This window comes from Netta rufina, assembly GCF_964035555.1.
Source record: "Netta rufina genome assembly, chromosome: 4".
Lineage (NCBI taxonomy): Eukaryota > Metazoa > Chordata > Aves > Anseriformes > Anatidae > Netta > Netta rufina.
Window position 1 is genome coordinate 62543750 of NC_140127.1, and position 26458 is coordinate 62570207.

The 26458-nt window shown below is 36.8% G+C and overlaps 1 protein-coding gene across 9 annotated transcripts in view; it reads left to right on the top strand.

Annotated features, from left to right (window-relative positions):
- RAB28 (RAB28, member RAS oncogene family) overlaps nucleotides 1–26458 on the top strand; it is a 67147-nt gene that overhangs the window by 13090 nt on the left and 27599 nt on the right. For all 9 annotated transcript variants that reach the window (XR_014618349.1, XR_014618350.1, XR_014618351.1 and 6 more), the window contains exons 3-4: nucleotides 1651–1739; nucleotides 8450–8579. Coding sequence is in view for 6 of the 9 variants with exons in the window: in XM_084285524.1 (XP_084141650.1) it covers nucleotides 1651–1739; nucleotides 8450–8579 (219 nt within the window). In the remaining 3 variants the exon portion in view is untranslated. The remainder of the gene's footprint in view (nucleotides 1–1650; nucleotides 1740–8449; nucleotides 8580–26458) is intronic.

The following is a 26458-nucleotide window of genomic DNA, read 5'->3' on the forward strand; positions in this document are numbered from 1 at the left end:
AAGGTTGCCTTTACTGGAGTGTTAGACGTATTTGCTAAGATCCATTCAGAATTTCTTGATCTTAATGTTTGATAAAACTTTAAAAAAAAAAAAAAAAGTTTGAAAAAACTTAAAAGTACTCTGAGCAGATTGTCCCACGTTCATCCCTGCGTATTTGAGACCAAGTTACCGGTTTAGGAAATCTGTGCTTTTAACCAGATAAAAGCAAGATACATCATAAAAATATACTGCATTACATTTAATACCACAGGTAGTATGTATTCAGCTATATAGTTCTAACTTGTTCTTTATAGTCACGGAGTGCTGGGATATATTTCCAAGGAGCGCATTCACTTGCATAACTAAGGTGGTTTGTTTTAAACTGATGGCTGAACAGATCACCTTGTATAAAATAAGGTTGGTAATAACACAAAATAGCTGAATTAAAAGCATATCTTAACAGCCCCAAATACCCTTTTTCACTCAACTCAAGTTCTGTGATGGGGAATTTCTCTCTCTCTCTCTTTCTCTCTCTCTCTCTCTCTCTCTCTCTCTCTCTCTCTCTCTCTCTTTCTCTCTCTCTGTGTATACACACACATATATAGGAATAAAATTCATAGGCAGTTATGGTTGTTTTTGAGTACATTGTTGTCATTAATGTGATTTTATGGAGATTAGAAAAACTTTAGTCAGATCTTACTGCATTAATTTGGTGATTCCAGGTAATCAGTACAGTTTTGCAGTTTTCACTGCAAAATGAGTCAGATTGTACTTTAAAATCTGTAAGTGTGTTGTGACAGATTTCTCTGTGCCCATGTTTAGTCTGTGGGTTTGCAGGGTATGTATGACTTGGAGAATATTAAATATTCTGCATTTACACATATTTTTTTTTCTTGTAACTATGTTTTGAAAGCCCATTAACAGTTTTAACATAGTTTTAATATCAAATCTGAAGACTGTTTAGAGTAGAAAGGAAGATCTGTTCTTGGTGTAGATTCTTGGAAGATGAAATTATGTAAATCACATTCGGCTTAGTTGCCTGCTTTGGGGTGGTGGATGGAGGAAATAATCATAGTCTGCATCTTCGGTGTAGACTTGTATCAGCATCTCCAGTTTAATTTGTCAACTATATAATTCTTTGTAGTACTACTAAGAGCATCATTACTAAAATACAATTATTCTGTGCATTTTCCACACTTCTAAATTTTCCTCTCAAATTTTGGAGGTGGAAGAGAAAGGGGACACAGTATTACCTAATTTGGTTAGGTTGATATTAATTGCATTAACTTTCATTTCCAAGTGTTGCTCTATAGAACTTGCTTTCTCTGCAAAGCTTTATGCATTTCTTTAGTAAAGTATGTTGTATAATTTCTAGTTAGGAATCTCATACTTTGTGCAATTTTAATTCTTTTCTATGAGGTAACTATATTGGGAAGTTAATATTTAGCTATGGTTCTATGGCCTTGTAATGAACTACCTGGACACAAGTGATTTTTTTTCCAAGTGATAGTCATTTTTATCTTTAAATTTGGTTACGATTTCTGCTATACTCATAAAAAGCTATTGCTGTTGATATGCTATGGTGTATTACCTGCCATGATAATATATCTTTAATTTATTTCTATCTCAATTTTCCAGGTTATACAATATCTGTGTAACTTTCTTTTCCAGGAAATTTGAACGTTACTCTTCAAGTGTGGGATGTTGGCGGGCAAACGATAGGAGGCAAGATGCTGGATAAATATATTTATGGAGCTCAGGTACAGTATAAATGATTATAACTATATCTGTAATAATTATATAGAATTAATTCAAACTTTATTCTCAAAATTATGGATGTCTTGCATCATATTGTTTTCTAAATCTCAGAAATGTTGAATCTCTGAATCTAAACTTAATTGATATAAATATACAATTTTTTGGTGTTGATTTAAAAAGAAAAGGAAGGGTGTGCGTTTGTAGATCTGAACAACTCAAGAACAGATGTATGTTTCCATGCTTTTTGTCTTGAGTTAAGAAAAGCAATCATAGTAAATAGTAAGAGCTATTTGGATATCCACATGGTAGATATAGTGGCTGCTTTTAGAGCAGATGCCTCCTGGGGGGAAGAAGTAGAAGGAGGAAATTAAGAGCAATCCTACACCATTAAACTCATACATGCAACTGAGGTTATAGGAAGGCAAACAAAAGGAGGCAACCAGGTAGCTAAATGTTTTTGCAGAACTCCAATCCAATGAAAATTTATTTTATTTTTAGGTTAACTAAGGAACATAAAGTGATGGTAGGTTTAGGTAAGAGCCTAAATGTTATAATAGTATCTTGAGTTATGAGCTGATTTAGGAGGATGCACTGTATGTCAGACTTTTTAAAATGATTAATCCTATAACGTACTCTGTTATTTAATTTGGAGTTTTTAATGAGAACAATAAGCATGATACATTTCATTATACGATATTACATTTATCAGAAAATGTATCTTTTTTCTGCAATAATTTATGAAGTACGGAATCCTAAAACTTGATTTGGATAGAACCTTTATGCTGATAAGTGCAGCACAGGAATGGCTAATTTTAAGAAGATTAGGAATTACTAGCTGATTGGATAAAGATAAACTTAACGTTTTGTCACTTTCAAAACCAAATACAAGTGTTTTTAGCTGTTGCATCTGTTTTATAGGGGTTTTTCTTATTTTTAATAAAAAACACTTTGCTGCCCTGTGAAAGATATACCAAGCAACAGGAGAAACTGGCTTCCATGACAGAGAGAATTTGATTAATCACAAATTGTTGCCATATGCCCAAAATGAACTCAGTGAAAGAAATAAAAGGCTATTAACCTTTTTCCTGCACTGCATTTGCTGATAAACTCAACAGTTCCTTATCCCTTGTTCCTTGATAGTACATCAAAAATTAATGACAGTACCCCAAACTAGGTGAAAAAAATGATATCAGTAAGTCTAAAGTCAGAATAATATGACTTGTAGCCATTCTGAGCATATTAACAGCAAAAAACCCTACATCCAATCTCTTCTTCACTTCTACTCAACCCCCTCCATGTCATTGCAAACCTATTTTTTTTTTTTTTTTTTTTTTTTTTTTTTAAGGAACTAATGGCTACTCTCACTCCTGGTATTGGTGAACAATGTCAACTTCTGTAACAGGCTTCTTATTGTCAGAGCTGACTTTCAAGACACTATTCTATTAATTTTGTAACAGCATCTTTGGAAGTCAGATAAAACTTACCTTTATTTTTATCTATTCACGAAACACTATGAATAATTCTGAAAAGCCCTGCTTTTAGTTTATTTCCAGACAAATGTTTATTTCATGTTGAGCATCTCTAGCCGTGTAGAAGAAAAAGAAGAAAGAGGAAGTAGAACAAATAGGAAAACTTAGAAGGAAAATTCCTTTTATATACACAGAAAAATCCAGTGAATGGATGGCAAAACAGCAAGAAAATAATTAGGAATAGCTAGCATGGAATTATCAAGGGTTAATTTTGCCCAACCAATCTGATTGCCTTCTGCGGTGAGATGACCAGCTCTGTGGAGAGGAGAGCAGTCGATGTCGTTTACCTTGACTTCATCAAGACCTTTGTAATTTCTCCTGGTACTCATATAGACAAAATATATAGATGTAAATTGGATGGATAAACCATAAGGTAACTGAAAAACTGAACAGACAGCTGGACTTAAAGGGAGGTGGTCCACAGCTCTGTGTCTTACTGGTGTCTGGTTATGAGTTGCATTCCTTAGGGGTCGATACTATTTCATGTCTTATTAATCCTGTGAACAATGGAACAAAACATGGTGTGTAAGTTTGCAAATGGTTCCAAATGGGGGAGGAAGGGTCACTGTGCTGGAGGTGAGGGCTGATACTGCAAGAGACTATGACAAACAAGAGGAATGGGTCAAGAGAAATGTTGTGAAGTTCAGTGAAGGCAAATGAAAAGTACTGCACCTAGGACAGAGTAACCTCAGGCAACAGTACAGGCTGGGAATCGACTGCCAGAGAACCAGCTGGAGAGTGTCCAGCAAAGAACCACCAAGCTGCTTAATGTACTGGAGCATCACATGTGAGGAAAGGTAGAGAGAGCTGGGACTGTTGCTTCTGGAGAAGAGAAGGCTTATCAGTGTGTATAAATACATTAATGAAGGTGGCTAAGAAGACAGCTGAGCTCCTTTCAGTGGTATCCAGTGACAGACAGTGGTCACAAACATAGTACCATCTGAATATCAGGAAATACTGAAGGTGTGCTGAGGGGTGACCAAGCACTGGCACAGCTGAAAATGTGAAAATACCATTTCTGTTTATTTGCAAGGTATCATAATGAGGTTACTCTACTAAAGTTAATATTAGAAAGAAAAATACAGTTTTGCTCTAACACTTCATGAACATTAAAAAACAAAATGAAAATCGTAGTTCATTCATACTGAAATCCCCCATAGGAGGAGGGCAGCTGAGGATACGCCTGAAAACCAAAACAAGTGTTTTTAGTTATTGTTCTCTGTAGCTTTCTCTGATGTCCAAGATTTACCACAATAAACTTGACACCTTTTAAATGGTGACTGTCCACTATTCAACCAGTCACTGTATTCATACTGTTATGACACTTCCATAATTGCAGTTCTCTTGTATAATAGCGCTACTGCTGTTTGTGTAGTAAATATTTCAGAACCACTCCCATCTCTCAGCTGTAATTGCTGACCCTATCCACATATCTAGTTTAAAGTATCCTTAAAAGCTGGCATATGCTACCTCATAAATTGGCTTGTTAATAGTAGTAAAAGTACTGCAGACTCTGCCTTCTCTAGAGACCAGCAAATCATTTCTGCAATATTCTAAGTTTCCAGTGGCCTATTTTTTGAACATATTCTATAATTCTGAAACAAAAAGCACTCACATATGCACTAATGTAAGCAAAATGTCCCTATTACTGGACTGCAATTATGCAAGCAGGGACTATTTGCCATATTGCTGGAGACTAGAGAATTAATACACTGTTCTCAGCATGTTGTCCTCCATGTGTGCCAAACCTTTTTCATGGCAGTGAAATGTGCTAATTATTTAAAATAATAATAATAAAAAGCCAGTGTTAATTTTCCATCTCAATTCCTCAAGCATAATAGGGAAATAACAGGCTTTATACTGTCTACTCCTTCCATAGTAGTCCCTATACTGTAAGTTGGTGGAAAATAATGCATTTTTTGGGAAAGCAGTGATGGGTTTTCTGTCTTAAATAAAATAAATAAATAAATTTTAGGTGCGGAGCTATGGCTAGTCCTTTATTCACATCGCATTAAGTTGCTTACAAAGTGCTTTTTTGACATAACTTAGGCAGGAAGTATTCTTTATGAGTTGGATGATGTGGTGCCTTTTTTCTTATCTCTGAGATACTGTATCTGTCAAGTACAACAAGTATTCACAAGATTTAAAAAGAGAATAATTAAGAAAAGAATATGCTTTCATGGCAGTGTGTTAGGTCATGCAGAAGGGTGGAAAAAAAAAAAAAGGAAGCTAGTTCCAAACTTTGTTCAATAATATCTTTCATGGTAAATCTACAATGAATGCCCTTTCTTCTGAAGGAATTGGCTACACTTGACTCGATTTGTAGCAGTGTAGCATTTTGAAGAAGAATTAGTAGAAACAGCTAACATTAAGTGCTTAACTTATCAGTGCTGAAGATGCTTTAGATTTTTGCAAGGTGGTGAGAAGAGGACTTGACTGCTGGTGAAAGAAATGTGCTGTGTGCTTTTTCTCATTTACAGCTTTCAGCTTTTTTTTTTGCCTTTACAATACCTGTCCTTCAGTTCAAATTTCCAAGAAGCATTTAATAACACATTTAATAACACAGGCTTATGTTACGAAAGACATATATACATACAAAATCATTTGGATAGTTAGAAAAGTGTTCAGGAGATACTGAGACAAGATATTAAGGGATAAATTGTAGAATAGTTGGATGAGGGAAGTGGATGTTTAATATTAGATTTGAGTAGTGAAGTAAAGGAAGAAAGATAGAGAAAAGAAGATGGGCGTCACAATTTATAACTTTCCTAAAGTAACTAGTGAAAGCTGTTCTTCAGGAAGTAATAGTTGATATACCAATGTAAGTCACAAGAACTCAGTTTGCCAAGGAGTTGATGGCATTGAAGGAAAAGGGGATTTTCCGTAAAGGGGATTTTTTGTGTGTTTTACTGATCACAGAATCATAGGAAGGTTCACGTTGGAAGGGGTCTCATGAGGTTTCTAGTCCAACCTCCTACTCAAAACAGAGTCAACTGTGAGATGAAACTAAGTTACTCGGTGCTTTATTGAGTTCCTTCTTGAAATCTCTAGGATGGAGACTTCACAACCTCTTTGTACAGCCTATTCCACTGCTTGGTTCTTCTCATGCTGAAAAAGCTTTTCCTTGTATCTAGTCAGAATCTCTCGTTTCAACTTTTACCCGTTATTTTTCACGCTCCTGCCATGCACTATTGTGATTCTGTCTTCTTGACAGACTCCTCCTGGCTGGAGAAGGCTGATTTTAGGTCCCTGCAAAGCCGTCTCTTCTGCATAATGAACAAGTTTCGTTCCCTCAGCTTTTCCTGTTAAGACAAGTGCTCCAACTTCTGGTCATTTGGTGACCTTCCACTGAACTTACTCCAGTTTACTGATGTCTTGTGGTATCTAAGACTGGAGTTCAGATGTGATTTGACAAGTGCTGATATTAATATGTCCCTCAATCTAGTGGCTGTGCTACTGCTAATGCAGCCCGGAATCCTGTTGGCCATCATTGCTACCAGGTTCCTTGCAATGCAGGCTCCTATTTGGCTTGCTGTCCACCACGACCTGAAGGTCACTTTAAGTTGCTCCCCAGCCTGCACTGTTTATTCCTCCTTAGCTGCAGGACTTTGCATTTGTCCTTGCTGAATGTTGAAAGGTTCTTGTTTGCCCATTCCTTGAGTGTGTCTACATGCAGACTGTAGCCCTGCCCTTGAACATGTTGGCTGGTCCTCTGAATTCAGTGGTGTCTGCAAACTATGCATAAAATCATATAAAAAGAGATCCACTGATATCTTCTCTCCAACCTTTTACCAGCATTATCATGCCTTTCATCAGTCTTGTGTTTGTTGAAGCATTCAATTTTTTTCAATTTTCTTTTGTCAGTTATGTTTTCTAAACCTCTGATACTACTAGTTATCTTCTAGCCTATCCTTTTCTTGACATTGTGTCCAGAGTTGGATGCAATATTTCACCTGAAATGTTTCATGCCAGTGTGATATTTGCTTTTTTTGTTACAAAATAAGCTTGATTTATATTCAACTGTGATCTACTGTAACTCCTTGATCCTTTTCTATAGAACCTGCTACAAAGCCAGATGTTTCCTATCCTCGTGCAGCTGATTATTCCTTCCTTTGAACTTGTCATGGTACTTATTGAATTGCGTCCTATTATTTTTAGATTGTTTCTCATTTTATAATCTAAACTGTCCTCAAATACTCTTGTAGTCTTTACCAGTTTGTATAGTCTGTGAAATTAATTTAACGGTTACATTATATTTTGTGATCTAAGGCAGTCCTTATAAAACTATCAAGTAAAGCTCGGCCCAGACAAGCCTTTGAAAAACTTGACTTGAAAAATCTGTATGTATTTGTATGAATTATATTTATTAATTATTATTTTGAAATAATATTCATTAAAATTCAATATGAGAAACAGTGCTTGGTTGCGGGGATCTTTTCCAGATGTGAACTCCATGAAAACAAGCACAACAGAATCCAATTCTAACTTTATTCGTTGTATACAAGATTCTCAGGAATGCCTGTTTTGAGTATTCATTACCTGTAGCCTGGTCCACAGCCTCTGAAATGCATGGAACTACCTTCTTCTTGACTTCTAACCATTTTTAATTTGTCCTTTGAAAGTTAAAAAGATTGTTAGTACTTCTTGCTTGGCTTCTATAGCAGTAAAGGAAGGGAGCTGGACTTTCTTCCCAAAGGAAAGCAGAGATGTAACAAGTTGGGCAAATGTATGCTTAAGCTGTTTTTTTTCTTTTTTTTTTTTTTTTTCCTCAGGAAGGGAATAGTAAACTACAAATAAGATTAGCTAAAATAAAAGTCCTTCTCCAGTGTGATTTTTCTCTTACCATTAGTATGAAACGCTTTTTAGATTTTTCACAATGCATATGTAGTTTGATGTATTTCTAATGTAACTAATTGTACTCTTTCCTGAATTGCCATATTTTTCTCCCTTTGTAGTTCATCCAGTGTCTGAACTTGGAACACACATAGTGCAGATGAAGTACTGTAGTAAAATTTGTTTATTACAGTGGCTTACACTGACTCTTGTTTAATTCCTAAGAAGATAAAATGTCATTAATTGTAAATGCCCTATTTTATTATAATAATAAATTAGACTAATGCAGATTTTGCCATATTAAAATATTTTTACAACTTGTAGCATTTTAAATGTATCTTTTTCTTTAGGGTATTCTTTTGGTTTATGATATTACCAACTGCCAGAGCTTTGAAAATTTAGAGGACTGGTATAATGTGGTAAAAAAAGTGACTGAAGAATCAGAAACACAGCCACTTGTGGCCTTGGTTGGAAATAAAAGTAAGTTATTCATATTTAAATATTAATTGGAATACTCTGGATGTTGCTCTCTAGTGAAGAAATGTCACAGGGCATATATCATTAGTAAAACAAAACTAAATAATACTGTCTTGTGCATTACTGCTGTGTACAGATGACATATTTGGGTGTACCTCAGGGTTCTGGGCAGTTAAGTTGAGGAACTTTTTGCAGCCTATCTGCCTGTGTTTTCTTTATTTAGAGAGCAGCACACAGCAGTGGAGAGATGTCTCATCCATGTTTGAATTTGATAGGGCTTTAGGATATAGCCATGGCATGCATCTAGAACGGAGACCCGAGAAGCATTCCTGGCTCTAATAACAGATATTATTTCATGAATATTATTTATACAGAACATTTCATGGTTCTGTAGGTCAAGAGACTGGTATGTTAAGCACTTGTACCTGTTACTTAAAGTACACTAGACACAATATTTGAGTTGTTTATAAGGCCTTTTTACATGCTATCTCTGATTTTGCACGAGTTTACTTATTTCCTGTTCTCTGGAATTTTTTTAACTTGTCCTCTTATTGATCATGTAAGTACAAACTAGCTCCTTTAAATAACGATCACCTCATTAGTTCCCTAATTAGCTGGATAACAAATTCCCCCATTTCCAGTTAAGAAATTTTCAATATTATTAGCATATCTGAGGTCTTGATCCTTGTTCTATTACCCTTTTTCTATCAAAGATAAGAGCAACATAAAACAATTTTATAAATAAATTCAAGTGGTAGAAGCAGGTACCATTTTTTTAACAATTTAAATATATTTATTTGAACAACATACAACAGACTTTTTCTTTTCACTTTCCGATTCCTTTGTGTCTGTGTCACAATGTCCACATCAAGAACAAATCTGAAAAAAAAAAACAAAAAAACAAAAAAACTAAACAAACAAACAAACAAAAAAGCCATTCTCATCCAGAAAGGTAATATTGTTTAAAATAATTTTAATACAATCTAGAGACAACGCTTTCATTCAGAAACATTAATGTAATGTTGCTACTATGATGCTATAACATTTTACGATCTTCATTGTGAAAGAAAACAGGGAAGACATTGGGAAGAAAACAGGGAAGCTCTTAGAGTTACAATATACAGATAACATTTCTGAAAGTATAACATAGTGTTGTTCTGCATCAGACCAAAGTCAATAATACAGATTCTGTTGAAATTCATATGAAAAACATATTTCACTGATATATATTTTGTCCCAAAACTGTACTTGCTAACTGGAGTTCTGCAAATCTTAAGAGGCATTTGTAGTAGGATACTTTGTAACATAGGATAAGTAAAATTCTTTTGCTAGAATGACTCCGTAGAGGTACTAGATCAAACTCTGTTTTTCATTTGCAATTAAAGGACTTTGTTTTGTAATTATTACACCTTTAGTATGTATTTTTTTCTCACATACATGCCTCTGATTCTTTAAAATCCAAGTATTTTTTGGGGAGCATCTGCAAACAAAATATGGTTTTGTAGGTGAGTTTCCAGATAAAGACTGATGCTGACTAGGGAAATGGTTTTCGTTTCATGGTGATGGCAGCTGAAGGAATAGTGTACTTGCTAACTTGCTGTTCATCAGAAACTGTGTATAAAGAAAAAAAGCAAACTATTGCTTTCGTGTGGTCCTAAGGATACTTGTTGGTTTTGCACACATTGAACCCCTTGGTATCTCTCAAAAGAAGGCAGGCAGGAGGTAGTTTTACAGTTGTCATGCTTTTAATTTTATTTCAGCATGATAAGAAGTTCAGCTTTTAGAACTGCATTACTTTCATGAATTTGATAAAACAGAAGAATATCTATTCTTCTAGAAGAATATCTCAGTACTTCAATAGCCTGTGAGAGGTTACTGATGTTACAGAAATAAAAAACAAGGTAAGTGTTTATATAGAAGTATGGTATTGATTCTTGCATATTATGAAAGGATAAAGCTACTGATAACAAGTTCTTCAGATGGAATCACTGTGTTCAGAATAGCTCAGCTTTACTCAGTAAATTATAAGAGATCTATGCATGACATAAGAGCAATAGGTTTGAAGTCAGTAAAAGCCATTTGATGAACTAACAAACTTACTTGACCTTGTACATTGTAAAGAACAAATTTCAGTCAGTAGTTTGGCTCAGAACTGCACTGTGTTTTTGGAGCTATGTGTGTTTTAGAAAAATAGCCAGCTATATTCGCATCCCCAGAGAAGTGATTCATAGAGTCATAGAATGGTTTGGGTTGGAAGGGACCTTAAAGATCACTCAGTTCCAACCCTGTTGCCACGGGCAAGGACACCTCCCACTAGACCAGGTTATTCAAAGCCTCATCCAGCTTGGCCTTGGTGTTGATGGCAAACTTGCTGAGGGTGCACTCAATCCCACTGTCCACGACAAAGATGTTAAATAAAGCAGGTCCCAATACCAGTCCCAGCAGAATGCCACTCATTGCTGATCCCCACCTGGGCATTGAGCTGTTGACCTCAGCTCTTTGAGTGTGACCATCCAGCCAATTCCTTATCAACTAAGTGGTCCATCCATTAAATCTGTCTCTCCAATTAGAAGACAAAGATGCCATGTGGTCTTCTCATGTTGGCTGTCACAAATCACCTCCCTCTTTTCCATGTGCCTTAGCATAGTTTCCAGGAGGATCTGCTCCATGATCTTGCCAGGCACAAAGGTGATATTGACTGGCCTGTAGTTCCCCAGGTCTTCCTTTTTTCTCTTTTTAAGAATGGGGCTTATGTTTCTAACACTCAATCTAATGCTATTCTAATTCTATTTTTCTGGTAAAAGTTTTAAAAATATTTCCAAGAATAAATGAAGATAATTGTGTGGCATTTGAAAAGTTGGGCCAGCATTTAGATCCCTTTAAGAATTTTGAAACCTTGCTGAAACCATGCATTTTGAAATTTGGGTGTAAAATAAGTGCTACTCTTTTAAGCATACTTAGTTAAGTTTTGGCTCTCATTTGAGTTTTTTCACTTATCCGTTTCTTACAGACAGTATTTTTCTGTTTTGGGGTGAACACATCTGGGATCTCTGTTGTAGTGCTTCAGGAAAAAAATAAAAGAAATAACTATATTAAAAAAAAACAACAAAACAAAAACAACAACAACTCAAAATCAATTGTTTTCTCAAATGATCTTGTTCTTAAACACAAGTTACTTTAAGTACAGTAGTGTATGGTGTGTAATCATGTACTAGCTGTTAATTTGGCTATAAAACTTCATGATTTATTGGTGTTCTGTTACATCAATTTGTAGTCAATCTGTTAATTTTTTTAAGTTTCCTGCAATTTCTTCAGTATTCCACCAAACAAACAAAATGTTCAGTGGTGTTTTAAATTAATCAGTGCTAGTTTTGACTATTCTATTTTGTTGTACATTGCAATAGATTGGAAGAACACACACAGTAGGTTACTGTGTGTCTGTTGAAAGCACGACAATTGAGCATCCCCAATTGAGTGATGGCAATTCATTAAAATGATGTGATTGTAAGAGGTTAAGATTTACTTATGAAACAGTAGAAAGATAATTTCTACATACAAAACTCTAATCAGTCTCCAGTCTCATCTATCAGAAATTTATTTGAAAATAATGTAATATTATGAATTGAGATCTCCTAAATTCTTGAGAATTTAAGTCATCTTAAGGTGCCTATTCTCCTGCTGGGTGCTTAGTTTTATTCTTCACTCTTCCTTCCCATACATTTTTTCTCTAACAGATTCTGTAAGAGAAAGTAAAAAATTGATTTCATTTGGACCTGCTGAAAGTCAGACCTTACCCAGACCTGCTTCCTGCAGTTATGTCCTGTTGTCAGTTAACCTGATCTTTCTGTATGCATTTTGTGGATGAGCAAGGAGCTCATCAACAAGATCAAAAAGCAGGTCTATGAAATGTGGAAAAAGGATCTGTCCTCTTGGGAGGAGTATAGGAGTATTGTCAGGGCCTGCAGGGATGCAACGAGGAATGCTAAAGCACACCTGGAGAAGAAGCTGGCAAAGGAGATACAGGATAATAAGAAGGGTTTTTTAAAGTATGCAAACCTTAAAGGGAAGACTAGGGATAATGTGGGTACCCTGCTGAATGAGAGGGGTGTCCTGGTAACAGGGGATGCTGAGAAGGCAGAGATACTGAATGCCTTCTTTGCTTCGGTCTTTGCTTCAAAGACTCTCCCCTGGGACTCCTGGACCCTGGAGGGAGGAGAAAGAGTCTGGGAAATGGAGAGCTCTCATCTGGTTGAGGAGGAAGTGGTTCAGGAGTGTCAGGGTGGGATCAATGCACACAGATCCAAGGGCTCCAATGGGATGCATCCACATGTGCTGAGGGAGATAGCAGAGGTGATCGCCAAACCGCTCTCTATCATCTTTGAAAGGTCTTGGAGAACAAGAGAGATGCCCGAAGACTGGAGGATAGCCAATGTCACTCTGGTCTTCAAGAAGGGCAAGAAGGAGGATCTGAGAAACTACAGGCCTGTCACGCTCACCTCTCTGGAAAGGTGATGGAACAGCTTGTTCTGGATGCCATCTCCAAGCAATTGGAAGAGAAGGTTATGGGGAGTAGTCAGCATGGATTCACCAAGGGGAAATCATGCTCGACCAACCTTGTAGCCTTCTATGATGGCATCACCAACTGGTTAGATGGGGGGAGAGCAGTGGATGTCATCTACCTTGATTTCAGCAAGGCTTTTGATACTGTCTCCCATGGCATCCTGCTAACAAAGCTGAGAAAGTGTGGGATAGAGGAGTGGACAGTAAGGTGGGTTGAGAACTGGCTGGCTGGCTGAGCTCAGAGGGTGGTGATTGGTAGCGCAGAGTCCGGCTGGAGACGTGTGACTAGTGGTGTTCCCCAGGGGTTGATGCTGGGTCTGGTCTTGTTTAACATCTTCATCAGTGACCTTGATGAAAGAAATTTGTCTGCCCTCAGCAAGTATGCTGATGATACAAAGCTGGGAGGAGTGGCTGACACTCCAGAAGGCTGTACTGCCATTCAGTGAGACCTGGACAGGCTGGAGAGATGGGCAGGAAAAAAACAAATGAAGTTTAACAAGAGCAAGTGTAGAGTCCTGCACCTGGGAAGGAACAACCGCAAGTATTAGTACAGGCTGGGGGATGACCTGCTGGAGAGGAGCTCTGTGGAGAAGAACCTGGGGGTCCTGGTGGATGGCAGGTTGGCCATGAACCTTCAGTGTGCCCTGATGGCCGAGAAGGCCAATGGCATCCTGACGTGGATTAAAAGGAGCATGGACAGCAGGTCAAGGGAACTGATTTTCCCCCCTCTACTCTGCCCTGGTCAGGCCTCACCTGTAGTACTGTGTCCAGTTCTGGGCTCCCTGGTACAAAAAAGACAGGGATCTCCTGGAAAGAGTCCAGCGGAGGGCCACACAGATGTTACGGGGCCTGGAGCATCTTCCCTATGAGGAAAGACAGAGATCTGTGTCTGTTCAACCCTGAGAAAAGAAGACTAAGTGGGGATCTTATTAACGTTTATAAACACCTTAAGTGTGGGAGACAGAAGGATTTGGCCAACCTCTTTTCAGTGGTTTGTGGGAACAGGACAAGGGACAATGGCCACAAAATGGAGCACAGGAAGTTCTGCACCAACATGTGAAAGAACTTCTTCATGGTGAGGGTGATGGAGCACTGGAACAGGCTGCCCAGGGAGGTTGTGGAGTCTCCTCCTCTGGAGTTCAAGGCCTGTCTGGACGCCTACCTGGGCAACCTGCTTTAGGGAACCTGCTTTGACAGGGGGGTTGGACCTGATGATCTCTTGAGGTCCCTTCTAGCCCCTACAGTTCTGTGATTCTGTGACTTGTGCATTTGATAATAAATAGAATTTTAAATGTGTAAAGTTGAATTTCTTTTTTTGGTTGTTTTATATTAGTTATAAATTGTAAGATGATGCTAATCCCAAAACTTACAGTTAGCGTGGAATCTTAAATTTAACTTTCTTTGTAACTTACTTTGCAGTAGTTTAATTTTATTTAATGTCACGTATATCTGAACCATGCTTACTTCTGTGTGGCTATGTACAACTTCAGTTGCACCAGTGATAAAGGTTTAAGGCTTATTGTGAAGATTAACAAGTACTTTTGAGCTTCAGTGCAGTAACTTTTATAGACATATTACTGTGAAATACTTTTGAGTTATATTGTGTAGTATAAATTAAGCTGTGGTCATCAAATGAATGTATTTTTTTCACTTATGATGTTTACTTAAACTTAGGATTGATTTAAAGTTCAGTAATTCACAGTGGATCTTCTAGTTGTTAGTGTGAGTTAGAGAGGTTTTATGGTGTTATGTGTGACTGATGTGTTTCTTTCCTTTCTACCTTGACTACTACTATATATATTTTCCTCTGCACTAATCTATAGGCAGAGTCCTCAAGTGTCCTACCAACTTTTTCAGTGGATATATTGTAAACAAAAATTAACCCAGGTTGCATGGGAGCTACACTCATTTTGATTTATAGCTACCTAGATGGTCTTAGGGCGGTGGTTATCTGTAGCTTATATAGGGACTAGGAATTATCAGGTACTGTTGTATAGTGGATGGATGAATGATTTCTATCCCTAGAGATATTAACCAGACCAACTCCTCAATAAAGACTAATAACTCAGATTTTTAAACAGTCTTCATGACAGATGAGGGCACAGAGGAGAATGCATCAACACTAATTAAGAATGTTGACCATTTGTTCGTCTTAGCCATGATTAATTGATCTTGGAGTGCTATCTCTGAACAGGAAGTGATATGCTGTTACACTGTGAAGTTGAAAGGTTACATTTTAGTGTATCCTTTAACTTGCATTTACATACAATGTAAAATCTTTTTACCTATCTTATCTGAGTGCGGAAAGAAACATTTTCCAGCCCTGAACCCAATGAACATTTGGCGTACTGTGTACTAATGTGAGTCTGGCTGGTAACAGGACATAACCAGCCTGCATTTGTACTTGGTTACTGCCTTAGCCACTTAGTCTCCCCAGTTGTACTGAGAACACTACTTCATTAATACTCTTTCTGGGTCTGGCATATTAAAGTTCAGCACTACACATTTATTCTCTCGTCCTTTCCCACCTCCCCCAGCTGTTTTCTGTTCTTGTTTCCTGTGGGCTTGCACTTGTTAGGTCATTCACCTGTAATTAAGACAAGTGTTGAACAGTAAAGCAAAGACCCCTGTTCTTTTGAGTCTTATGCCTGATTAAACTAAAGTTCGTGTATGTCTGACAGCAGGTCCCATATGTGCTCCTGGGATTGGAGGGTAAACTACTTACATGTAGAGACTCCCTTAAAAAGAAAACCTTGTCCTATGCTACGGTCAATTTACCCACTCATTTGAATAAATGTAGAATGCTACCCTGTTTTAAAATATGTATAGAATGTTTGTCTCGACTAACTTGTAAGGTTAATAGAAAATCACAGTCTTATGTATTTGTTTCTTTCAGTGGTCAGTTAACTCTTTAAAAATTATTTTTATCAAGACGCTGAAATTAACGAATGGGAAAATCACAGGTGAAAATGGTCTTTTATTCATCGTAATGATAAATTTCCAACTCAGTGTCTGAATGTATTTTGCATTACTTTAGAGATGGGAGCAAGGTGAAAACATACAAATTCTGGAGTGATAAAATTGCATTGCTTGTCTGAGAAAACATCTGTCTTGAAAGATTTTGATCCTAAACCGTGCTTGTTGTAATAGTAGTGGAGCTGGCTGTCTTCAGTGCCAAAATGGTCTATTTAATTATTTCTGTTACGTTGTCATGTGGGCAATACTTAACTGTGATATATGCCACACAGGGATAGAAGCCACAAGTGTGATTCCTTAGAAGGTAACTAAGCTCACAGAAATTTGTATAGAACAAAAGGAAAGGAACGTGTGGGGAAGGTTTACTGCTGTTCTGTAGTATTTACTTAGTATTCCATTGCCTGAGAAGGGAAACCAGCTGAAAGGATATGTCACAAGGATCTGGACATACATACATAATGAATTCTGGCCCAGATCTGTTGTGATAAATGTTGCTTCTGGCCACAAATTAAATCACAGAAAATCACAGAATTGTAAGGGTTGGAAGGGACCATGAGAGATCATTGGGTCCAAGCTCCCTGCCAAAGCAGATTCCCTGCAGGTTCCTTGGCCACCAGGGCACACTGGAGGCTCACGGTCAACCTGTCATCCACCAGGACCCCCAGGTCCTTCTCCGCAGAGCTCCTCTCCAGCAGGTCATCCCCCAGCCTGTACTGATACTTGCGGTTGTTCCTTCCCAGGTGCAGGACTCTACACTTGTTCTTGTTAAACCTCATTTGTTTTTTTCCTGCCCATCTCTCCAGCCTGTCCAGGTAAAAAATTAGCCCATGTTATAATTGTAGCCTTCACAAAGAATCCTTCATAAAGTGGTCTTGTACATGGGAAGTCACAGAGGACACAGCAGCTGCTGAATCAGGTAGTTAAAACTAAATTTCAGACTTTCTGGACTTTCTTCCATTGCCACAGCCATTACTGTAATATCTATACATGATGAATTTTGATGGTGACTCTTCAAGGATGAGAGCAAATAGTCTGTGCCAGAGTGGTAACACACGCACATGCACACACACACACAGAAATGTTTTCTGTTGTGTTGCTCAAAAGATCATTAATGATCATTGGCATCATTGTTGTGCAAACTGCTTGCTGAAAATGACATTTCCTCATTCTAATTTTACGGTGCTTTAACAAAAAGAGAGGGTAGTTTTGAACTAGTCCAGCCAATAGACTGTTCTTATGTTATGCTTCCTTACTTCAGTGAGTGTGGGTAAGTTGGTTTCTTCTCCTTCCTGCACTTAATCCCGAGTCTGCTTGTCACTTTTTTTTTTTCATTTGCTCACATAAGTTTTGCCTGCTAAGACCAACCAAGAACTGAGGTCAATTTCAAAGATCTGGTAGAATATTATTAGTGTGGTTGGAACTCAAATGCTAATGTGACAGAAGTGCCAGTAAATAATATATTCTCATTCACTAACAGTTATGCTTAAATTCAGAAAAATCTTTAAAGATGTCATTGAAAAATGGAAATAGAAGTAAACCGTTTAAATACAAAGGTTAGAACAGTATATGTATCCTATTTTTACAATAATACACAAACGTAATGCTGAGAGATCTCTTACTGTTTCCATGGATTTTGTCTTTAGTTTATTTAGCAATGTAGACACACGTCTAATAAAAAAGATGCTGCATAAACCATAGTCCAGGCTGAATGTGCTTCTGTTTTTGGTTTAGGTAGAAATGTTTTTTCTGGCTGCGTCCTTCATACTTAGGTCTTCTTACAACAAATGGAAAGCCCTTAATTGTACCTAAGGGAATAGTTAATCTACGGTGGACATATGGTGGACAAAAGCTGAGTCTAGTAAATGAAAAAAATTATAAACAGAAAATGTGTGAATGTCTGCACAGTCTTGAGAGTCATGGGAGATATTGTGCTGTAGCATTTTAGCTTATCGTAAGTTATTCTGCTATTCTTTTCTATTATTATGTTAATGGAATTCAGTGCAGGATAAAATATGTGATTAAAAAAAAAAACAAACAATTTCTTATCTATTTTATTGGATTGAAAAAAATACCTGTTTTTAAGATAGGAGAGAATTTATTTTCTTTGCAAGTGTTTCTGCTCCCATCTTTGCCACGTGCTGTAAATGCAGTTTGATTTCACTAGTCGAGTGAAGCTCTCTGAAATTTTTAAAAGTTATAGCTTCTGATTAGGGGCAGTTAATCAGTGTTAACCCTGAACAGCTCTTGGGCTTTATGGATTCAAGCATTATATGTGGTTGCACTGCTCCAGCAAAAGGTTAAGTATTAATGGAAAATGTTCACAGCTCTTTTACTCAAAGAAAACATGTTACTTGTAAGTTTTCTTTTGATTTTACTTTTACAGTTACATTGAATGTCTTCATTCATTTAGCCATCCATAAAGCAAATATTGTTGCACATGCAGTGGATAATAAGTCTTTTTAGGACTACTTGTGTGGTATGTCACAGATCATTAACTGCAAGTAACCACCTGACTTGAGGGAAGTCTGGAAGCATCATTACAGTGAAATAGGCTTTTATTTCTGTATCACTGCAGCACATTGATTTGTAGGAATGTCTCCATTAGCTACCGTGGAAATATATTCTCATATATTATTATTGAAGGAAGTCGATGATAGAGGATAACCAATGTTCAGGTGTGAATAGGACATTAGTACTCGGATTTCGGACAAAGTGGGGAAAAGAGACAAGTGCTATTGTAGCGTTATTTTCAATTTAAAACCTAGATAAAACTTATCTTTTTGTAATGCCTCATAGTTTTAGGGTCACACTAATAAAATATAGTAACAGTTGCACTGTATTTATGTGTACACTACAACTTCAACTGAAATGTATGCAGTAACTGAATATGTTTACTACTCTGTACAGGCAGAAAGTGTGGAAGAGAGGTTTCTTCCTAACCAGGAAGGAAGACTTAACCTTTCTCCATTTAGTTCAACAAACCCTAAACATTTCTGATTTTTATCAGAAGTAACCAGTAATTATTTCAGATCCAATTAGAGAATTAGAGCCTATTAGATAGGCTTTGTCAATTTGGAGGACAGTCATAACTAATAACCTCCGTTAATAAGATTAACAACAGTTTGTAGTATGCAAAATACAATTCTGACACAATGCCCCGAAAGTACTTTAGAAAACTTGAAGTTCTTACAGAGATTAAAGTTAAGATAATACTATAGGATTATCTTGCTATGTTGATCTTTTGCAAAGTAATTTGCTGTGAGATCCCATCTCATCCAGATGAGTATTTTTAATGCTTATTTTTTTTAATAGTGTAAAATGAGCCATACCATGTTTTCTGCATTCTTTTGTTCAGTGTGGGGAATTGTTGGCTGTAGGATAAAAATTGCAGTTGGTTATGTACATATAAATGTGGAGCAATTCTAGGGACTTTATTTAGACTGCTCCAAGTTTACTCTGATATATTCATGACTAGCTCATAGATTGTAATATTCTTGTGGATTACTTTTTTTTTTTACACATCATATGTTGTTTCTTTTTCATGAAATATCATCCAATAGGTTTACTTAATTTTGTGTGATAATACTGTAGATGTATGTGATGATAGAATCCCTTAATATTTTGAATATTTTGAATTAATATTTTGAATAAAAGAGAAATAACATCTTTTTCTGAGACTAAAGAACTTATTCCTAAGCATTCCTACATTTATAAAATAAAAATCATTTGAACACTGCCATCAGGTTTATTGCTATTATTTTTTTTTTCAAATGCTGAACAAAAACAAATTCAGAAAAGGTGTAGGCTAAACAGCTTAGTGGAACACACAGAATACTAAACTCCCTTAAGAAAGGCTTGCTTTTGGAAAATACTACGAAAATTATTTTGGAAAATCATTATGTGTATTGAGGGCAACTTTAAAATGCCTGATTCTGAAATCTTAAACATTTTTGTGGTGGATAAGTTAATTTTGAATGAAGGCTGGAAAAAGGTTAAGATCTGTACTGATAGTGCACCTTTGATATTATTGAAAGAAGAGAAGAGAGGCCCTCAGTTGCTAAATGTTTACTTTATACATTTACAGGAGAAGTTTGTATGAAAATTCATGTGGTGTAGTCATGTAAAGGAAAAAAGCAGGGTGTAAGAGGTGTTGGTCAGGCTGTTAAGTAGGACTGTTCCTAAAAATGTTTATGTTCTATGTCCACATAGAAAATTGTGGCATTTTAGAGTCTACTGAACACTCTTCAAAACCATTACGGAAAATCTTTATGTATTTTGATTTGGAGATGCCATTGCTATATCATGGGAAGTCTCTTCTTATTCTCCTACAGGCTGGGCTCCTTACACTGTGGTTATAAGGGCTGTTTTTGTTTTGATTTGTTTCTGTTTTCTCTTTGTCTTCCATGAATGATGAATCACATCGTCTTAGGTATGGTAGGACTTTGTCAGAGTAACATGTTACAAATATTGTCTGATTGGCAAATCCAGACTTGGGAGAAAACAACAGTGCAAGACACTGGCTAATGATTCTGGACTTGTCCAGTTGTAGAGTATTGCCAGAGGTTTTTTTATTTTGATCCATTGTTCAATTCTAAGAATGCTGTTGGGGTAGTTTATTTTAATAACATAACCTGTACTTGCACATATTAGGGGCAAAAGAAAAAGCTATATTGCAATTCTGTGAACTTAAAAATTGAAGGGTATTAACAGCTCTTTAAGAGGAATATTCAGTAACTTCTCATGATGCTGTAAAGATATTTTCTAGAAAGCACCATTTAAGGAGTCATAAAGTATGCAATGCAAGTTCAGGGTGTAGAAAAGTTCTGGGTTTTCCTAGAAGTTATTGTATTCTTTACTCTGTAAATTCTTTTCATGCTAAGTAACTGTAACTTTCTACAACACTATTAATGTTTATCAAGAGCAGTTACTGAAAATGTGTGTACTTAATGACATTTAACTTGTAGTTGTTTTGTTTGTTTGTTTGTTTGTTTTGGGAGGTGTTTTTAAAGTGAAGGCTTTTTACTTCTTAAGTTGTCCCAAGCTACAAAGTACGAGTAATGGAAACAATATAATGGAAGAATAAAGAATGATCACTGTAGAAATCTCTTCATTGCCAGCTAATGCACTGCAAAATTGATAATTGTTAATTTTCTTGAATTGGCTTTTTAAAGAACATACATTAACAGCTCTTCTTCGTACACAGTAAGTTTTGCAGTTTAGTTTTAGGAATGGTGTATCCAAAGGGTTTTTAGAGAATAGTTACTGGTGTAGTTGCATGTTTAAGTGGTTGATCACTAGAGCAATAATGCTGGTTTCTGAGCACAGCCAGTACTTTTTCCAGCTGCTTTATAGTGATATCTTGAAGCTTAAAATGTAATCTATATGGGTAAGCCACAAAAGCCACTATATATTAAAGCAGACTCTGACAGTAAATCAAAATTGAACAGCTGGCAACACTACTAAAGTCATAAACTTATTTATTAAAAAAACTAAACAGAAGAATTATATTAAAAAGAGAGGAATATGTTCTACAGACCAGTGGATATAGCTTAAAACCTGGAAAGTGCTGTAGATTAAGGGCCCAATTTATGAACATCTGTTCTGGCAGTTTCTGTAAGATTCTCATGTTCTTTACAATAAAAGTGTGAAACATGCTTCCCCCCTCCCTCCCCATACTAACCATGCTTTTCTGCAGTTCATAAAAACTTGCACTTGAGCCTTATGTAACTGGGCCTGTCTGCTTTACGCACTTGCTGGAGTAATTACTATTCGTGAAAGAGCAAGGACTACAGCATCGTCACAGTCCCACGGCATGTAGTTCTCCTAGCTTGTTCCAAGCGGTCTTAGTGACTTCAAAAGCAGTGAATGAACACCAAAGTTTCCTTCATATATTTAGACTTAAAGTGTGGCAATGAATAATGCAGGCAGGCCACTAGAGAGCAAAATGGACAGAAAAAACATCTTGTACGTGGTCATGATGTTCTTGAAATGTACTTAAGCGCATTGAAATGTACTTACAAATCAGCTGTTTTGCTCTAATGTATTTCATATCTTCAGACACTCCAATAGTCACCAGAAATAACTGCTAACACCCCTCATCTTCTAATTTTGAGATAAATTATCCTATAATGAGTAATAACATTTTGTTTGTGATATTTCCACTGAATTCATTTTTTTGTCATATTGACAGCTGTTTGGAGATAAGCTTTAGGATGTTCTTAATTCTGCTTTGAGAAGGAGATGAAAAATAATGCATTCAAAACTGAATGTCCCATTCTGCTGTCACTAGTGCTGTTTTGCCTGTGACATCAGTGTGACTAAGATTCATTTCAGAGATTTTAGCTACAAGCTCCTTTTTATAACGAAGTTCGACCTACGCAGCACAGGTGATAATATTTTGCTGGCTAGTTCTTGCTTCATGTCTGGTATTTAGATTGCACTGGAGTAGATCACTGTCAAATGTCAGTTTTATTCTCACCCAGTGCAGCATCTGCTAACATCCCAAGCACTGCTGCCATAAGGAGACAAAGTCTGTCTCTTTACAAAGTCAGAGATTAGGAAACCGAGGTGCAAGGAAACCGACGAGCAAATGTGCAATAAAACCACTTTATTTGTCCTAAGCAGATTATAGTCCTTTATTGATGAAAATGGTTATGCTTTCTTTTCATTTGAACTTGAGTAGTTTCACCACATTATGCCTTTGTTTATTAGGTTGGATATATGTTATTATAATTGTTTAACCTGAGAACACTTCTAGCTTACAGCAGGAAAAATAGAGTATTTCTGTTATCTTTTGGACAAAGAAATATCATATGGGATCGAGCCATTTTCTGTTTCCATGTCATCCACTTTTGAGCATTTTATAATGTGAATACATCCCTGTGGTCCTATTTATTGGGCATATCCATTTCTCAGAACATTTAGCCATTTTTTTTTTTTTCTTTTAAGCTAACTTATGGAATATTAAGGAACTGTATTTCTGCCAAGTCTTTATTGGTCATTGATAGCTCCTTATGCCTTTTTATTAACTGATGCTATAATAATTGATTTATATGTATTTGTAGGGCTGAGGGGAGCACTATTAGACAACTGAACAAAAAGTTACTTTACTTAAAGTTACTTTTATAACCACTTCATAGTTATGAAAAATATAGTTGGGAAATTATTATTTTTTTGGCCCTGTCTAATATGAAACATGTTTTGTTAATTGGTTCACTGTGAATCATTTTATCTGTCAGGGGTGTACAGTATATTAATCTCAGTTCTCAAAGCATGCCTTCATTCAGAGAAGGTTCAGCAACATTAATGCTCTATTTGCTTTATCAGCATGTTTCCCTGTAGTGAACTTCTGTTTGTTGGGTTTGCTATGTTGAAGTGCACCAGTGTAACTTATATGCACCTGTATAAAGTATTTCATATGACCTCTGTTTAATTTTCAAATTGTGTCTTGGTTTCAGCAAGGGACTAACCCAATAGAAATCAAGGCTTCGTATCATCAAAGACAGTATCAGGTTATGTCTCTTAGGCAGGGGTCTGAGTTGTAGTGTGCTTATTGACCTGGCTAGAATACTCTGGATTCCTGGTTTTGATTAGGTCAGCTGGTCAAATTTGTTGTGAATGCTTTATGTCTCATCCTTGAGTCTGTTGTATGTGTGTGGACACTGGAAGGAACAGAGATCACTAAAATTTTCCACTTGCCTTCCTCTACTAGTCACTGCTGGGCTGGATTACTTCTTACTCTTCCTACACTACTTTGTCCTCTCCATTCTCTCTATGCTTAGTCCCTTTTACTTAGTGCAAAGGGAGCGCCCTTAGTGTTGTTGCTTTTCTTTTTCATTCATAGATTGGTGCTTCATCACTAGGTGTGAACACCAGGTTCTTGTTCTTTTTAATAGTATCTGCTTTTGAAAGTACAGGTTGTTCTGCATACTTCTTTAGTATATTAGACATCTTCTAAAAATTCTAGCAGTTTCTTTGGCTGAGTAAACTTGATGGATGAACTATTAAGGTCTTCTGGTTTAAATGGTATATGTACCGCTGCACTGAAAAAGATTTCTTCTGGAGCTGCTACAGTCTGCAGTGTATATAATCCATGGGAATTAATGTGGCATTTCCTTCATAATCCTATGAGTTTTCTGCCTTAAAAATGTGTGTATGTTTTTCCTGAATGTTTGAGTAGAAAAGACCCTTTAAATACTGTGAAGATATCTAGAATTATTTTATCGTCATTGTGTGTTTTTGAACTTAATGTGTATATGTTGAACTATGTGTAATGTGTATATGTAGAAATATGTAGCTTGACATTTTTACTCTCCTTTAAAAAAAAAGTCTATAGTGCTATTTATTAAGTAATATTAAACTTTCATGAATTTGCCAGTGCTAAGAAATGTAGATAGCTGTCTGATGGGATTTTCAAATGTAGCTAAACCATTGCCTGGTTGCCCAGTAGTTGCTTTGGTGCTTTAAAATGTCCCTCTAGGCATGCCTGCATGCATCTTTCAGTATCCCAGTACGTTTGCAAATCTGATTAGAAATGTTTAATTATTCCAAGAACGGATGTAAGTGGAAGTCAAATTCCTTTGAGAGCCAAAGCAGTAAATATATGGCAATATTAGTGAGCTAGTGCTGATTTGTGTGTCACATAAGATGTATTTGGGAGTAATACTGGAACCTGCAAACTCACTTCATTCTGGAATTAATTTTAGGATTGCTCCGAAGGAAGAGCAGAGCAGGTAGCCAAATTCTATTATATTTGCAAAATATGACAGTTTAATTTTCGAAAATATTTCTGAAGAAACATAGGGTTAACTTTCCACTAGCTAATAAAGTCTCATAAGTGTGGTGTGCACTTAGTTTTGTGAAACTTACTTGGTGTGTTTATTCTACCTCACTTCTTGTTCTGGAATTCTTTTCCCTAGCATCAGCACAGCTGCATCATCCATTTCCACAGTCCTTTTAACCTCCGCTTTTAATTAAAAAAAATTAAATCAGATGCTGTTTAAAGCTTCCCGTTTAGTTTTGGGAAAATAAAAGTTCACATCTAGCTTAGGCGTGTGTGAACAGCTGTTAAAAGCCACAAGCAAAACGATACTTGTAAAAGTGGTGGGGGGAATTTTAAGAGCAAGCTGCCAGTCTGACTGTACCTTTCAATAGCTCTTCACTTTCAGCCAAATGGTTTTAACAATAATTTTCTTTGAAAAAAAAAAATATCCAACCTGTGTTTTATAGAAGCAGCAGCCCAAGCAGTTAGGCCAGTGGTAATAGGAGGCAACTTGCCATTTCTCTTTAACTTTTTATGAAAATTTGCTTTGAATCTGGGGAAATTGCTCATTAGAGAGGTTGGAAGGGCTGATGTCCATCAGCGCCCACCCACTGCGTGGGTACATCTGTCTCCATCTGATTCTAATGAGGGACCTTGTACATTGAAATTCCAGAGTTCCAAGTCTAGGCATAGGTAATACTTCACTTGCACTGTATTTTACAGGTATTATAGTCCTGTTCACAACCGCAGCATTTTAAAGTAATTATAGAATTTCTGTTTGAGTCTGAGTTACCAAATTTGGTTAATCTGCTGGATAGAAACATGCAAAGAACTTAATCAGATGCTGACTATTTAAAGGAAAGAGGAAAGACTTAGAAAGTTATTTATCCAGTCCACAACTTTCAGAGGCAAAAAAAGAAAATAGATTTCCTCCAAAAATGCTTTGGCTTTACTGGTGGTGAGGGGCAACAGTGTGAAATAACCTGTGTCCTAATAAACTTATATGCGTATCTCTGGAATTAGTGTGGGCAGTTTTCTCTGGGCCTGTGATAGTCTGTTCTATAAGTGAGGTGTCTTCAGTGCAATGCCTCCAAGAGAGGCCTGCCCCGTCCCTGAACAGGCTTGCCCCGTCCCCCCACGCTGCAGCATGGCAGGGGGAGAATAAATTGGCTTTGCTCAAGCTTCCTGTGTCTCTATGCACTGGTACTCGTGCAGAGCATGCCTCTGGCTGTAGAATCATCTTCATGCAGTTTGTAAGCCTGACAGATTTTTGGCTGTGGAACCAGCCTGGGCAATGTGTGGAATATGGATGTGAAGCGTGAGTGTGACAGAACAAGCTGGTGGTAACTCATGCTGAGCCACTGAGGTGAGAGGTCTGCTGAGCCACACTTTCTAATTAAGTCTCTTGACTTTAACATGGGGCAGCAGAATGATAATAAATGCTTTTCAAATCTCTGCAAAGCTGCAGTTTTTTATTGAGGTTATTGAGGTGTCTGTTTTCTTTTAATCTCAGCGGATTATGGCCTGTGCTAACTGGTGCTGTCAGTAAAATGGCTTGGTATGTATTGCTTTGTTATACTGGTAG